Source organism: Desmodus rotundus, chromosome 7, assembly GCF_022682495.2.
Source record: "Desmodus rotundus isolate HL8 chromosome 7, HLdesRot8A.1, whole genome shotgun sequence".
Lineage (NCBI taxonomy): Eukaryota > Metazoa > Chordata > Mammalia > Chiroptera > Phyllostomidae > Desmodus > Desmodus rotundus.
Window position 1 is genome coordinate 10,780,082 of NC_071393.1, and position 15,265 is coordinate 10,795,346.

The following is a 15,265-nucleotide window of genomic DNA, read 5'->3' on the forward strand; positions in this document are numbered from 1 at the left end:
GAGAAACATCCATCAGTTTCCTCTTGTATCCCTGGGGACCTGGCCTGCAACCCAGGCAAGTGCCCTGACTAGGAATTGAACCAGTGACCTTTTGGTTCACAGGCCAGTGTTCAGTCCACTGAGTCACACCAGCCAAGTCCTTTCATTATATTCTTAAAGTTGCCTATGATTAAAAAAAATTACTTTTATCTGCACTGGCTGGTGTGGCTCAGTGGATTCAGTTGGGGGCCTGTGAACCCAAGGGTCGCGGGGTGTATTCTCAGTCAGGGCACATGCCTGGGTTGTGGACCAGATCCCCAGTAGGGGGCGCGTGAGAGGCAACCACACATTGCTGTTTCTCCCCCCCTTTCTCCTTCCCTTCCTCTCTCTTTAAAAATAAATTTTTAAAAAATTACTTTTATCATATATATTTTTTAACTTTTATTTTTAAAACTTTTTAGATGAGTAGGAGAAAAAGGAGGGAAGAAATGGGGTGGGCAGACGTCAATTTTTGTTTCTCGTTGCTGTTTATTCATTCATTCATTCACTCATTCATTCATTCAGCAAATTTTTGTTGAGCACCTGCTATGTTCCAGGCACCATTCCAGAGTCTGGAAATGCTCCAGTGGGGCAACCTCGTGGCATAAGAGTTTATATGTACGCTGTCAAGGGAGACAGACAAAATAATAAGGCTTTTAACAATTATGTAGGCGCCATAAAAAAACGCGGGGTCAGAGGACGAGGAGGAGGAGGACTGGCATTTTAGATGTTTTGTGCGGTCCACGGACTCCCACAAAGAGAACAATCACGGACGCCAGAGTGCCATCTATAACCTTTCTTTTGCTCTTAGCTTCAACAAGGTGGAGAAATGGGGAGGGAATAGTGCACGCGGAAGGTGCAGAACGCATGCTCCCTTCAGCTCCCGGGCTCCGAGTTTTTGGACAAGGACTGAGTCTGCGGGGAGGACAGTGCGCAGGCTTCTAGTGTTAAAAGGCACCGCCCAATAGGGACTTCCTTTGAGGTTGGAGTCCCGCCCCCACAGCTCCTCCTGCTTCCGCTTCCGGCGTGGAGGAGGTCTTGGTCAAAAATGGCGGCGGTGGCTGGGTCTCGGGTTTCTGGGCTGCTAGGCCGTTTCCGGCCACAGCTAGCACGGCTTTTGTCGAGTGGTGCCCACGGCGAAGAGGGCTCAGGTACTGGGGCTGCGGTCGGTGGGGCTGGCCTCAGTTCAACTGCAGCGAGCCGGCGCGGGGCTGTGACCTTGGCTTGAGGCTTAGGGGGAGGGGAATGAGACCCGGGCGGGCCCCCACCGCAGACCTGAGCCGTCTTGCCCCTCCGCAGCTCGCATGTGGAGGGCTCTTACCTACTTCGTTGCGCTCCCCGGGGTGGGAGTGAGCATGCTGAATGTCTTTCTGAAGTCGCATCACGGAGAGCACGAGAGACCCGAGTTCGTCGCCTACCCGCATCTCCGCATCAGGTCCAAGGTACGCCCTTGCATTCTCTTGGATTGTCCGTTCTCCGTCCATTCCAAATGCCCTTGCCCAGGTTCTTAATTCTCTGAAAGCGTGGATTCCGGGCGTGTACAATTTCCCATTTAATAATACCAATTTTTATTTTCTCCGGTTTTATGGAACGGAACCTGAGGCGGGGGGCGGGGAATGTCTGTCACTTCTCAGTTTCTTCTTTAAAGTCCTATAATAAGTGCCCTTGAGTTTTCCTTTTCTGATTCATACCGCCTTCTGCCTTCTGATACTGTTCTAAAACAGTTTCGGAATGGCCTAACTGACATCTTCACTCCACAGCCCTTTCCCTGGGGAGATGGTAACCATACTCTGTTCCATAACCCTCACGTGAATCCACTTCCAACCGGCTATGAAGATGAATAGAGAGAATCTGGACCACTGCCCAGTGGGGGACCACAGCACTGGTTTGGACCATTATTCTGCACACGGACCAGAAGTGTATGGGACCTTAAGCTGACCTTCTTTCCTAATATCAAATGATGACCAGAGTATACTAATCTTCCATCTCTTTGCTAATAGCAGGAGGTGGCTTAAATAAATAAGTCATGAGCTCAGAGTTGCATTCTTTGGTGGTGGTTTCCCCTTAGAAATAAGCATTAATGCTATTTCTGTTTCTGCAACGAAGATCTGTGGCTGCTGTTTAATTTTCAAGCCCATTTCAGGCTTCTGAATAACAGGGCCTCTCCTTGGTCTCTTGTGCCTGGGGTAGGTAAAGCACAGGGAGTGGAGCTAATCTTCAAGATCGAGTCCTGACAGACACTGCGTGGCCAGTAATTTCTTTCTTTCTTTTTAAAGATTTTATTTATTTATTTTTAGAGAGGGGAAGGAAGGGAGAAAGAGAGGGAGAGAAACATCAATGTATGGTTGCCTCTCATGCACCCCCTACCGTGGACCTGGCCTGCAACCCAGGCATGTGCCCTGACTGGGAATCGAACCAGCAACCCTTTGGTTTTCAGGCCGGTGTTCAATCCACTGAGCTGCACCAGGGTGCGTGGCCAGTAGTTTCATTTAAAAGAGGTATCTGGGATTCTCGAGAGGAAGTACTTCCTCTGCATCTCAGCCTTCTCCTATCCCATTCCATCAGCATTTGCTGCAGAATACTCCCTGTAATCAGATCATTTTCTCCCCTTGGAGATTGGAAGGGTCGAAAACCTTTGGAGAAATAAAGGCATTATCTTTGAAGTAGCTGGAATAGCTGGAGTATAAAGTCGAAAACCTTTGGAGAAATAAAGGCATTATCTTTGAAGTAGCTGGAATAGCTGGAGGATAAAGTCAAAATAGCAAGAGGAATGATAAAATTACTCACTCAGTAGCAATTACAATAAAAGAACTTGGTTGGCTTGGAGTTGATTTTATTCTCAAGGCCCAACCAGTTATGTGGTAAGATTCAAGAAGCCACAAGGTTCTGGTGTTAGCGCGTACAGAAAACATACTGAGCAAAAGTGAGACACACAGGAACATGGGGTGAAAACCATTTACAGTCAAGGAAAAAGAACACCTGTTCTCTCTGCCATCTCGTGATCTAACCACAGCCTACGCTTCCCCGTGGAGCTGTTGTGCTGTGGCCCGCCTCGAGTTCAGGACAGATGTGTCATCTTCATGCGGCTTGCTGCCTGGCCTCCCTCAGCTGGATTCCAAATAGTCTATAATAATCCTTGTAAAGTGGACCTTAAACAGTCAAAATAAAAATGCAGAATGTTTTGAAATGACATTAGGGACTGGTTACATTAAACTTGGAGTAGTAATTGGTAAAGAATGACAGAATTGAGGCTTTCTTTAAATCAAGTTCATACTATTGAACCAAATTAATGAAGATACAGTTGTGGGAACTACATGACATCCTAAAGGACACCTGATCCTGACTTTCTGTGCCATTACATAAACGTTTTCAGATATCTGTAGCCTACTGTAGAAATAAATTTTAGAAGTCAGTGAGGTTTCTAATTGTTATGCCATACAACCTAGCTTAGATAAATCATAACTTTTCCTTCACCTTTAAATTATAAAACAAAACTCCCCCCACTGTACCTGTAGAATATGTGGGTAACGGGGTAAATAACAACTGTTCCATAAAGTGTACCAAGTTCCAAGGGGCCAGTAATGACAGAAACTAAATGTTAGTTTATTCCATTGTCATGATTACAGACATTACAGGGCAGGGTGGGTAAACAAGGCAAATAAACTCCTTTCTCCTCCTGTTTGGCCAGATATAGCATTTTGGCATTTTCATGATATACAGGTTAACTTACTTAATTCATTGACTTACATTGAAAAGCTGGCTACAGCCAATCTGTGCAACTTAGGATCTTCCTCCAGCGATCTTAATGACTGAACTATGAGCTCCAAAGTGCCCACTCTAACACTCCTGAAGCTTTCATTTCTTCATCTGAGATCTTGACACCTCTTGTTAAGGCAGGGAGCTATTAAAGGCCTCTTGGCTAATCCAGTCCACCAGCCATCTTAACAGTTAACTTACTATATAAAAAAGCTGCCCCAAGCACTGACTGAAACTGCTGTGCTGGGACCCCTTTTCAGAGAATTAGCTCCCGGAGAGGAAAGAGGCCCTAACCAACTATTTCCATGAACGGTTACCCCCTCCCACACAGTATACCTACTGTCCTTCGAAGCGGAACTCAGGAGGTCAGGCAACCATGATCGTCCCGACAAGTTTATCAGTATTTACATACAAGTATATTTAAAGCTGATCCCAGATGAAGTATTGCAACCATAGCCCCCCAGAAGTCATTCAGTTTTAGCGCAGTGAGTTGCTGCAAGATGCCAGTGCAAGGGAGAAATCGTCCCAAAGTGAAAAGTGGTGGTTCATCTTTTACAAGTGACAGGAAAACATCCCGGAGAGAAACAACCCCCCCGCCCCAAACTCCTCATAAAATTGATGGCGCTCTTCACAGTCTTAACACAATCCAGAGTGCTCAATTTCCTGATTTGAGCAGTCCATTTTCAAGGTGACTGTCAAGGTCAAGAAGAGCTTTCAGGCTTTTCTCTACCATGGCCCATGAACTCCAGTCCTTCAATGGGGATCTCTTTCTCCTTTATTGCTTTCTGATAGGAGGAGAAAAACATTATAAAGGTCAATATGAAGCTTACTGGCTTTGAGCAAGCTTCACTTCCTGTATGCAGATAGGACAAAGACAGCAACAACTGGAGGGACGAAGGGTAGAAGGGAAAACAGACCAATGAAGGAATAATAACAAAAAATGAAACCATAATGGCTAACAGGTCAGAGAGAGGCTACCACCCAGCCTCGCTCCCAAACGATTGGGGAAACGTGCACCACCGCAAAAATCAAGGCAACTTGATTCAAGCGAACTTGGCCTAATCACTTCCTATTTCTGGGCGTGAGTGTTCCGTTTGTCAAACACGAAGAACTATGCCTCCTCCGCAAGTTTAATATGAACACCAAGTGAACCAAAGAATGTTCCTGTGCTCCGTAAAAAGTAAAGCGCTACAAAACATTTAACTTTGTCGTCGGGAGAGATACCAGGCAGGCTTGGTGGTGGCGGCAGGAGAGAACTCCTGCCCCCTGCCACTGGCCTCATCGACAAGACTTTTCTCCACCCTGCCGGTCCCAACCTCCGAAAGATACGAGGCGTGAGGCCGGTGACACGGCGGAGAACGCGGGGTCGGGGGTAGGGACGACGGCCGTGGCTCACCTGAACACACTGCTGGTAGCGCTTGAAGAGCTCGGTGCACGGGTCCCCGGAGGTGTCCCCCTTGAGGAACTTCTCGGCAAACCAGCGGTTAAAGCACTGATCATACTCGCGCTTCATGTCAGTGCATCCCTCCCCTACGCTGTTCATGGCGGCGACAGTGGCGGCGCACTGATGTCATCATTCTTAGGCAAGTCGCTTGGCTTACGTGGAGCACGGTACGGAGGCCGAGTAGAGGAGAAATGTGGGCGCGGGCTGCGCGGCTGGTCCTTCGGGCCTGGGTGGGCGGGCGCCGGGGCTTCACTTCCAAGGCAGATCATCAGGTAAAGGCTGGGAGGTGGGGGTGTGTCTGCGCGCGTGGTGAAGCGGCTCCGGAGGCGCAGCAGGCCGCACCCGTGACCCACAGCCTGTTCACCCGCCGCCCTCTCCAGGGAAACGGGCGAGTCACCGCGGAGGTGATCGAACACCTGGAGCGTCTAGCGCTGGTGGACTTCGGCAGCCAAGAGGCCGTGGCACGGCTGGAGACAGCCATCGCCTTTGCCGACCGGCTCCGCGCGGTGGACACGGACGGGGTGGAGCCCATGGAGTCAGTACTGGAGGACAGGTAAACTCGCGGCTGCGGCCCCCGAGCCTTGCCCGAGGCGCCTTCGCAGCCATTTAGGGTGGCGATTAGTGTCTCCTTTCACAGAGGGAGAAAGAGCTTTAGGCGAGATGCAGAAACTTGCCCACGATCACCCGCGGGTAAGTGGTTTGCCTCTTCCCCTTGTTTATGTGTCCTATCGCTCTCGTTTAAATTCTTCAAGGCCTCCCAGTGTAACTAGGAACAAAATCCGAACTGCCTATCATCCTCGAGGCTTTACTTCACAGACTCGCTGCCTTCCACTCGGACATACTGCTTTTACCAGTTCAGCCACATCGGCTTCATTGCTGTCTTTCCAACACTCCAAATTAGTTCCTTCTCTAGGATGTTTGCACGTGCTGTTCCTTTTTTCTTGGACAGTCTGTCTCTCTGGCAGGTCTTAGTTTATCTCATCTGAAGGTCCTTTTCTGACCACTCCAAATTCCCTATTCCCCTTCCTTAGCCTGTTGGGTTTTCTTCAGATATTTCTCTTGACTTATTTTTGATTTGTTGTCTCTTATTAGAATGAGTTCATGTCTGATTTGCTTACTGTTGGATTCCCGTCTCAAATTTTTATTTTTCAAAATTTTAAATGTACATATTTTCTGATCTAATGGTTCCCTACGGAAATACCTGTGAAAGTGCATCAAGATGTGTGTACAAGGTGTCCAGAGTATGCAAATCTGTTCATAGTAAAAAAACAAACGAAAACCCAGAAACAATCTAAGTGTCCTTCGTGGCTAAATACATCATCATATAATACAATGAGTCGACTTATTCAGCAGTTGTGAAAAATAATGAAACAAATAACTATATATGCTGATATGGAAAGGTCATTAAGATATATTTAATAAAAAAGGCAAAGTTCCGAACATTGTGTAGAATATTGTCGATGCTTTATGTGTTATCTCTTTTATGTATTCTGGTGTATGCATTAAATTTTCTTTTGTTCCTTGAAAAGACATGTGAGAAACTGTTACAAGGGTTAGTTTCAAAGAAAATGGGAATGCAGAGGGAAGTTTTAAATTTTCATTTTATACCAAGGGCCAAAATACACATGCCGCAGGGCACAGAGGAGTAGCACAAGCTGAAGTGTAGTGGAAGGCAGTAAGGAGGGGCCGGGTCTTTGGCAGACTGGCTTGACTACTGAAAGGGCACAGCCTCTACCTACTCTACCAATTAATTGTTGCCTAATACTAATTTTTTTTAAGAAGTTTTTTTGGTTTTTTTTTTAAGATTTTTTTAATTCATTTTCAGAGAGAGGGGAGGGGAAGACAAGGAGGGAAGTGTGGTTGCCTCTGGCTCACCCCATCCTGGGGACCTGGCCTGCAACCCAAGCATGCGCCGACAGTGAACCAAACCGGAGACCCTTTGATTCCCAGTCCAAGCTCAATCCACTGAGCCACACCAGCCAGGGCATACTAATTTTTTTTTTTTTTAAGAAAATGCTCTTTACTGAAAAGCAGACTTGTTTGCTATTTGGCACTGCAGCTTTTTAGTCGGGATGGACATGTAGTCGTAAAAATAGGGGTAATCTACAACTTTGTTCTAGACTTTGCCTGATGGAATTTTTAAAAAAAAATAAACTAGTTCAGGTGGGAACAAGATCAGAGCCAGTAGGGTTAGCAGACCCATCTGTAACCGTAACCTCTGTGTAGACTGCTTACTAGCTTCCTGTTCTGAACTCGTCTTTGATTCCTTCAAAGCTTTTATTTTGTATTTTGATGCTCAGGTCTATAGAGTGTAACTAATTTGCCCAAAGTCACACAGCATTTCAAAACAGAAACCTGATGTTATTCTCCTACTGAAACCCTCCTCAGGTGGGTTTGTTTAGCTTAAAGACGAAAGCTTCACCGCAGCAGGCAGGGCATCATTTAACTGAGGCCCTGCCCAGCTCTCCAAGACAAGGCTGTCACTTTCAACTCCTCTAGCTCTGCATTCTTTTTTCTCCTTTAAGGTCCTTGTCTTTACCCACCCACCCCACTCCTCTTTGTTACCTTCTTTCTTTCTTCAGATTTCAGCTGCTGCCTCCTCAGGACCTGTAGCTCTCCTGATTTTCAGTAATGCTGGAATTTTACATGTATTTCATACATCTGAGTGATGCTGGATTCTCTACCTTTCTACTCCTGTTCACCCACCTTCCAGACAGCGTGTTATTATTGCTCATCATGTTCTCAGTATCTAGCACTGAGCAGACACTCAGTAAATGTTTGTTGACTGTTCTTTACTAACATCTGTGGGAAAGTAGGGAATAGAAACACAAAGGACAGAATTTCCCAAGTCACCTAGAGGGTAACTGAAGAAATGCAACTATTACTCAGAGGAGAGTTTGTGGAGATGATGGAGATTTGGGTCTGATAGCTGAATAGTGACTTGGTATTCAGTGATCTGCCGTCTTCACATAAACTTGGAAACCAGTTTGACTGTTGATTCCATTGCAGAGATGTGACATTGGAAGGACTTTCACGTTTTGAACGTGTTGCCTATCATTTGGTTTGAACTAAAAAGCGTTAGCATGTTTACATGCCAGGCACTAATATTTATATGCATTAACTCAGTTATCACAACCCTGGAAGCAAATACTAGTCCCTTTTATAGATGAAGAAACCGAGGGTCACAAAGGTTATGACACATGTCCCAGAGTTTCGCAGGGAGTAAGAGATTTCAAGGTTTGGCACTCAGAGCCTTACTGCTTTACATGAGCCATCTAAAGTCCGCCCCTGGAGACTCAAATCCAGGGACTGACTCGGATGACGTCTCTGGTTGCAGCCAGATACTTCAATGCTTAGGCTGTCCCTTAGGGCCTTATATGAATCAAAAACTCTCAGTCAAAATGATTAGCATCAAACTAGAAAAAACTAGGAGAGAAAAGGCTTGTAGGTGATGGAAGTAAGGCGGCGTCCGGAGTAGTGACTCCTGGCAGCCTGAATCCAGGGAAGGGCAGAAACCGCAACAGCAGAGCTGTCCTACTGTCAGCCCAAGGGCGGGCACAGCCGCCTTTCTTTCCCCCATGCTGCTGTACTGCTTTACATTAAATTAAGTGCTTTTATTAATTTGCATTTCCCAGTTACTGGTTTAAATATCTATGAGCTTTGGAGGGCAGGGACTTCTAGTTCACAGATGAAGCCTTTCTCAATCAAGATTTCTCATCTGAACCAGAACACAGAAAGATCCAAGCTGAAGATCTCCCTTCAGTTCTCCCAAGGATAGTTCCTAAGTAATATTAGCCCAGATACAGAGTTGGTTGTAAAAATGGCTGTCCTGCAGTACCTGGACTAAAGTCTCTTGTCGAACTTGGACTGAGAAAGACGAGGTGAGGTAGGCATTTAGTAAGTCAGTGATTCACAGACACCTGAAGAGTTTATCGGTGTCTATTCAGTGTCTTATGCATGACTCCAAGGTCAAAAGTTAAGCGACTTGCCAGGTGAAGGGTCTGTGTGGTGTGCCACTCTCAGAGACCCTGGGTTCAGTAGCGTATGATGAAGAAAACAGGGAAAGAAGCTGGACCCAAGGAGGAACACACCAAGGCACATAATTACATTACCCAAGATTAAAAATGAGAGAATCTTAGAAGCAGCAAAAGGACACAGTTACCTACAAAGGGGTTCCCATAAGACTGTCAGCTGATTTCTCCAAAGACCTTACAGGCAAGAAGGGACTGGCAAGAAGTATTCCAAGTCATGAAAGGCAAGGACCTACATCCAAGATTACTGTATCCAGCAAAGCTATCATTTAGAATGGAAGGGAAGATAAAGTGCTTCTCAGATAAGGTCAAGTTAAAGGAGTTCATCATCACCAAGCCATTATTATATGAAATGTTAAAGGGACTTACCTAAGAAAAAGAAGATAAAAAATATGAACAGTAAAAATGACAGCAAACTCACAGTTATAAACAACCACACCTAAAAACAAAACAAAACAAAACTAAGCAAACAACTAGAACAGAAACAGAACCACAGAAATGGAGATCACATGGAGGGTTATCAATAGGGGAGTGGGAGGGGGAGAGAGGGGGGAAAGGTACAGAGAATAAATAGCATAAATGATAGGTGGAAAATAGACAGGGGGAGGGTAAGATTAGTGTAGGAAATGTAGAAGCCAAAGAACTTCTAAGTATGACCCATGGACATGAACTATAGGGGGGGAATGTGGGAGGGAGGGGGTGGGCAGGATGGAGTTGAGTGAAGGGGCGGAAAAGGGACAACTGTAATAGCATAATCAATAAATATATCAAAAAAAAAAGAAAACAGGGTGGTGTGGGTTTGTTCTAGACACAACTTCATCATAAACAGTAATTAGGTGGAAATGTGTGACATTTCAAGGGGTGATTTTTGTTTTTCTGGAAATGTCACACAGGAAACCTGGTAACAAAATGAGTAAATAAATCAGTTGCTATTAGATCAACTCTTGGGAAGTAGTAGCTTTTAACCTGTTGGCAGTAGAGGTCTTTATTAAAATCTCCCAGGGGCCAAGAAAAGTTCACATCCTTCCAGTCTGTAGGGCCTAGGCAGGTGAAGCATGATTATGGCAAGTAAAGTACCAGTTACACTCTGAATGAGTAGTGGGGACTGAGGCGTACTTGGGCTGCACTGACTCTAAAAAGGAGCAGGTGCTATTCAGCATCCACCTCTTACTGATGTTATTGTTATCTTTTTAAAACATCATTTAATCTTCCCAGCAACTTTATGAAGCATTCTACAAATAAGGAAGCTGATGCATGGAGAGGAAAAGTAATTTACACACGGCCCCTGGCTGGGTAGCTTACTTGGTTAGAGTGTTGTCCTGATACACCCAAGGCTGTGGGTTCTATTCCCCAGTCAGGGCCATACAAGAATCAACCGATGAATGTATCAGTAAGTGGAAAAACAAATCAGTGTTTGTTTCTCTCTCTCTTCCTCCCTAAAATCAATTTTTTAAAAGTAATTTGCACATGTGCCACGTAAAGGTGGCTGTGGCCAAAACACTCATTGCTGTTGCTTGAATTCAGCTGTGATCAGGAGCCCCTGCTCTTACCTGTTCTACTGCGCAACAGAAATATAAACTCCAGAAAGTCCAATGGTCACCTTTATGGATATTTATTTTTGTTCTACAAGTTTTCTTAAATAAACACATAATCCTTGTATGACTAACAAAAAAACCACTAGTGCAACCTTCACTTTTTTGGCAAGAAACTTCGGGTCTGGAAAGATCACAGTTAAGACAGTGCCAGGTCCTGGGATGGATGCCAGCTGTCCGCTCTTCATACTACGAATAAGCGTTTACTGTGTTTAGCCTTAGGCTAAGTGCCACCAACAACAACAACAAAAAAAACACCCTAGTCCTTTCTTACAACTTAGCCCTCCAGGCAGACTCTGCCAAGATGTACATGTCATATCCTTGCCCCTTTGTCCCATTAGGTTTAGCCTTTGGTCTAGGCCTGGCTCAAAGCAGAAATAGCTTGACTGCTCCCCTCTCAGTGATTGAGCAGACTACTGGTTTTCCAGCCCAAATATCTGGAAGCAGGCTCGGACCTCCTGTCATGCACTCCTAAACCTTGAAACAGTAGTGAGGCCTCATAGATACGTTCACCTCCTGTTTGGCCTCATTAGTGTGCCATCTGGATACTTCAGTGAAGCCATCAGGCCAGAATAGTGGGAGATTCCTGAACTGTCTGTGGTACATCTTGCAAGGGAGGCACTTATCTCCCCAGGTGGCTGCAGTGAAAAAAGCCCTTGTCTTAAGAGTAGCAGAACTCAGCACAGATCCCAGTTTTATCTCTGAGGAGCTCGTACCCTTAAGTCACTTAGAGCCACTCTTGACAAGCTACCTGCCAGGAAGTCCATTTCCCATCCTCCCAAACCAGCTATTTTTTGCCCATCCTTTAGCAGTGACATCACTTACTCTGGGTGCTTTGCTTTTACCCCGGCTGTCAGGTGTCCCTCTATTCCCTCGGCAAACTGTGCTTACCTGTTAGATTTCACACGCTATATTTAAATTGCCTTTAATAACCTAGCTTCACCAAAAGCAATTTACCCTTAGTAATTATCCAAAAATATTTAAACACTATCAATCCTGAAGAATAACCACCACTTACCGCACAGGCTGTTGGGAGAACCTATAGACTGTAGACTACAATTTGATCCAGTGTTGACCATTGACCCTCCACCTTTGAGCAGTGACCACAACTCAGGAACATGCTGCTCCCTTGTCCTCCCGCTCCTGACCCTCCCTACCCATGCCTTAGAAGTCCGGTTCTCCAACAAGGTAACCTTAAGCTTCTGGTTTTGCAGATGTCTTTACTTGAGATCCGACAACGTGGTAGAAGGTAACTGTGCTGAAGAACTACTACAAAACTCCCGTCGAGTTGTGGAGGAGTACTTTGTGGCCCCCCCAGGTACGTGTTTCCTAAAGTGGTTTAACAAAATTGTTCCACAGTAAACTAAGAACACGGGAGGAACTGTGAGGCCCAAATCTGCTATGTGAAAGCACTCTGAAAAGTATAAACTGGAATTAGATGAAGGTGGCCAAAAGGTACAAACTTCCAGTTATAAGATAAATAAGTCTTGGGGATGTAAGGTACATGGTGACTATAGTTAACAATACTGTATTGTATATCTGAAAGTTGCTGAGATCTTAAAAGTTCTCACAAGAGAAAAACGTTATGTGAGATGATAGGTATTAAATAATCTCATTCTGCTAACTGGCAATATATACATGTATCAGATCATTATGTTGTACAGCTTAAATTCATACAATGTTGTATATGTCAATTACATTTCAATAAATCTGAAAATAAAAACATGTATTAACAATTAAGAAAAGTATAAAGTGCATATTGGCGGGGCATTAATGGGGTCATGCTCGTCTCCAGGGGCCAGTAGGTAACAAGAACGAACAAACTGGGCCGGGGAGGAGTGTGTATAGTAGCAAATCTGGGGTTCAGCCGGTTCCTGAAGGGGCAACTGGCGTTCGCTGCCAGGCAAGGATGTGAGCCCATTTTCGCAGAGAACATGGACATCTGGCATTTTGTGTAGTACTTCCCAAATTTTAGGTACTGGCAACCAATTCAAAATTAAAAAAAATAAAAGACCATGCAAATAAAACATACCTGCAAGCCAGATGCATCCTGTGAGCCATCAGTTTACAGCTTTAAATCTCACTTCAACTAATTTAAAGGAAGTTTTAAAACTCTAGGCTAAAAATGAAATCCAGAACCTTGGGTGGATTAAATTATTTTTATCTCCTCTAGATAAGTGGGTCCTCGTAGCTTCTGCACAACTCTAGATATTTGGGGATGTGACTAGCCTAAGCACTCAGGTAGAGATGGCCTTCCAAGTGCCAACTTCAAGTTCAGGGGATCCCTCCTCTGAGTGGACCTTTCTGAGCAGCTTCCAGAAACAAACATCGGTCCTCCAGCTCAGAGGTGACCTCTTTGATCAAGGTCAACCAGTGAAAGGAAAGCTCTGGTTGAAGCAAAGATGGAAAAGAAGGCTAAAAAAATTTGTGAACTCTACTCTTAACCATGCCTCTGATTCACTAAGCCACCTCAGTTAACTGTGGAAATAAGATCTCAAAATCCACCTCAGAGCCAGATGGTTGTCACAGTTTCAGCAGACATATTCATTGATCACATGCTATTTCTAAATGGAACCTTCTGTCAGGCTTTGCTTCTTAGGACAAAGTGAGTTCACAGTCAGTCTTCCTTTCACTCCTGCGTGCATACAGATGGCTAATTAACCTGTCTCTGCTCCTTACTGAAAAGTGCATTAATTAGGTTTCACTTATGATTGTGATTCTTTCAGATATTCATGGTGAGAAAAATAGGATAGTAGCTACACTTATTTCCTTTGCTTATTTTCCATGACAAACCAAGTGATTCGTTAGCTCAGTAGAGCTAGTTGGGCAGTAGACTCAGCTATAACATTCTTTTGCATTATTGTTTTCAAACAGGTAATATCCCTTTGCCAAAGCTGGATGAACAAGAGCCCTTCTCATAGAGCTGAGTAGCTATTCCAGGAAGGGGTATCCTGTGAACACATGGAAGCATGACAGTATTTTGTTATTATGAACACTAAAGTCCCCACTTCCTTCATTAACCTGGAAAAAATTGATGGTTAAGTATTTTTGGTAACTAACTCTTCTGAAGACAGAATTGGGAAAGATTTAGCCAACACAAGGCAATGAGTTCCTGACACTAAAGGAAGTAAAGGAAATGTTCGGTTTGGAAGACATCATCCCCCTTTCTGTCCTCCCATGAAGACTGTCTGTCCACCCAACTGCACTTGAGTGAATGTTTCTATTTCTGTGACTATTAACACTGCATCTGATCACACTCTGTGACAACCCAAGCTGTCCTTTTTAGCTGCTGTTTCCGTCAACCTGAGCAGTATTTTATCTTTACTGAACATACCTGAATTTGTTCCCGGGTCCCCAGTTTGTTCCAAACAGAGGGCTAACTTTCTGCTAAGGTCTGAAGTGTTCAAAGTGGACTATAGCTTTGGAACTCCTGGACCTATAACCACCCACCATATCGCAAAGTGATCATATGCGAAAGGGATTAGCAGCTGCACCTAGTTTCTCTTTCTAAAAACAAAAATAGTCCTGGAATAGCTAACAGTCCTTACTGTATATTAAAAATTTGCTGAGGGTAGATGTTAAATGTTCTTACCACATATGGGATAGATTTGTTTATGGCCCTGATGGTGGTCGTTTCATGGGTGTATACTTAACCCCAAACCCATTAAGTTGACATATTAAATAGTTTACATGTCAGTCATACTCCAATAAAAGTGTTTTTTTTCTTTTTTAATAGAGCCCTAAGCCTGGGACAAAGTAGATCCATGATCATTGAATTAAGCAGAATCTAAGATGGTATGTGGGGGGTGTTGTTTTTCAGGTGTTTATTGTTTTGTTTTTAAGTTCACAGAGAAGGAAATGGTGGATGCAGGGGCAGGGGACAGTTCTGGGACTGGGTAAAAAGGTGGCGGGATTAAGCTTTAATTGGTAATTACAAAATAGGGGATGTAAAGTACAGCATAGGGAATCTAGTCAATAATGTTGTCCTAACTATGCGAGGTGCCAAGTGCATACTGGAAATATTGGGGGGAACACTTTGTAAAGTTTATGATCATTTAACCACTATGCTTTACATCCAAAACCAATACAAAATAATATTGAAAGTAAACTGTAATTGAAAAAACCCATGAGGCAAGGATAAATGAGACAGATTGAGAAAAGTGATAGAACCAGAACTCAGAAATCTTTTCTAACCAAACTGCCAAAGCTGACTTTGGCTAAGAATTTCCCAATGATCTTTATGCTGCTGCCCACTTATAAAAGTGTTTTGATTCTTCCCATTCCCTGCCATATTTGCAATACTCACTTTTTTTTTTTTAAAGCAGCTTAATTTACAAGCTTGGTCTTGAACTATAAGAGAACCCTGAACCTACCCTTGGCATGGAAGTTCTCAAACCACCATAAGAGCACAACTAACTTTATCC

At 44.3% G+C, this 15,265-nt stretch overlaps 3 protein-coding genes across 3 annotated transcripts; 2 read left to right on the plus strand and 1 right to left on the minus strand.

Moving 5' to 3' along the window:
* Nucleotides 1-1,014: 1,014 nt before the first annotated feature.
* Nucleotides 1,015-3,208, plus strand: COX6A1 (cytochrome c oxidase subunit 6A1). The gene is made up of 3 exons (XM_024566870.3): nt 1,015-1,169; nt 1,318-1,460; nt 1,779-3,208. The coding sequence occupies exons 1-3, from the start codon at nt 1,067-1,069 to the stop codon at nt 1,860-1,862; spliced, it is 330 nt and encodes a 109-aa protein (XP_024422638.1). The 5' UTR covers nt 1,015-1,066; the 3' UTR covers nt 1,863-3,208.
* A 392-nt stretch (nt 3,209-3,600) lies between these two features.
* TRIAP1 (TP53 regulated inhibitor of apoptosis 1) lies at nt 3,601-5,461 on the minus strand. Its single transcript, XM_024566816.4, has 2 exons — nt 5,171-5,461; nt 3,601-4,559 (listed from the first exon to the last, which is right to left on the minus strand). The coding sequence occupies exons 1-2, from the start codon at nt 5,315-5,317 to the stop codon at nt 4,476-4,478; spliced, it is 231 nt and encodes a 76-aa protein (XP_024422584.1). The 5' UTR covers nt 5,318-5,461; the 3' UTR covers nt 3,601-4,475.
* On the plus strand, nt 5,389-15,242 carry GATC (glutamyl-tRNA amidotransferase subunit C). The gene is made up of 4 exons (XM_053928116.2): nt 5,389-5,490; nt 5,599-5,771; nt 12,056-12,159; nt 13,716-15,242. Exons 1-4 carry the CDS (start codon nt 5,410-5,412, stop codon nt 13,760-13,762), a joined length of 405 nt encoding a protein of 134 aa, XP_053784091.1. The 5' UTR covers nt 5,389-5,409; the 3' UTR covers nt 13,763-15,242.
* The last annotated feature ends 23 nt before the right edge of the window (nt 15,243-15,265 follow it).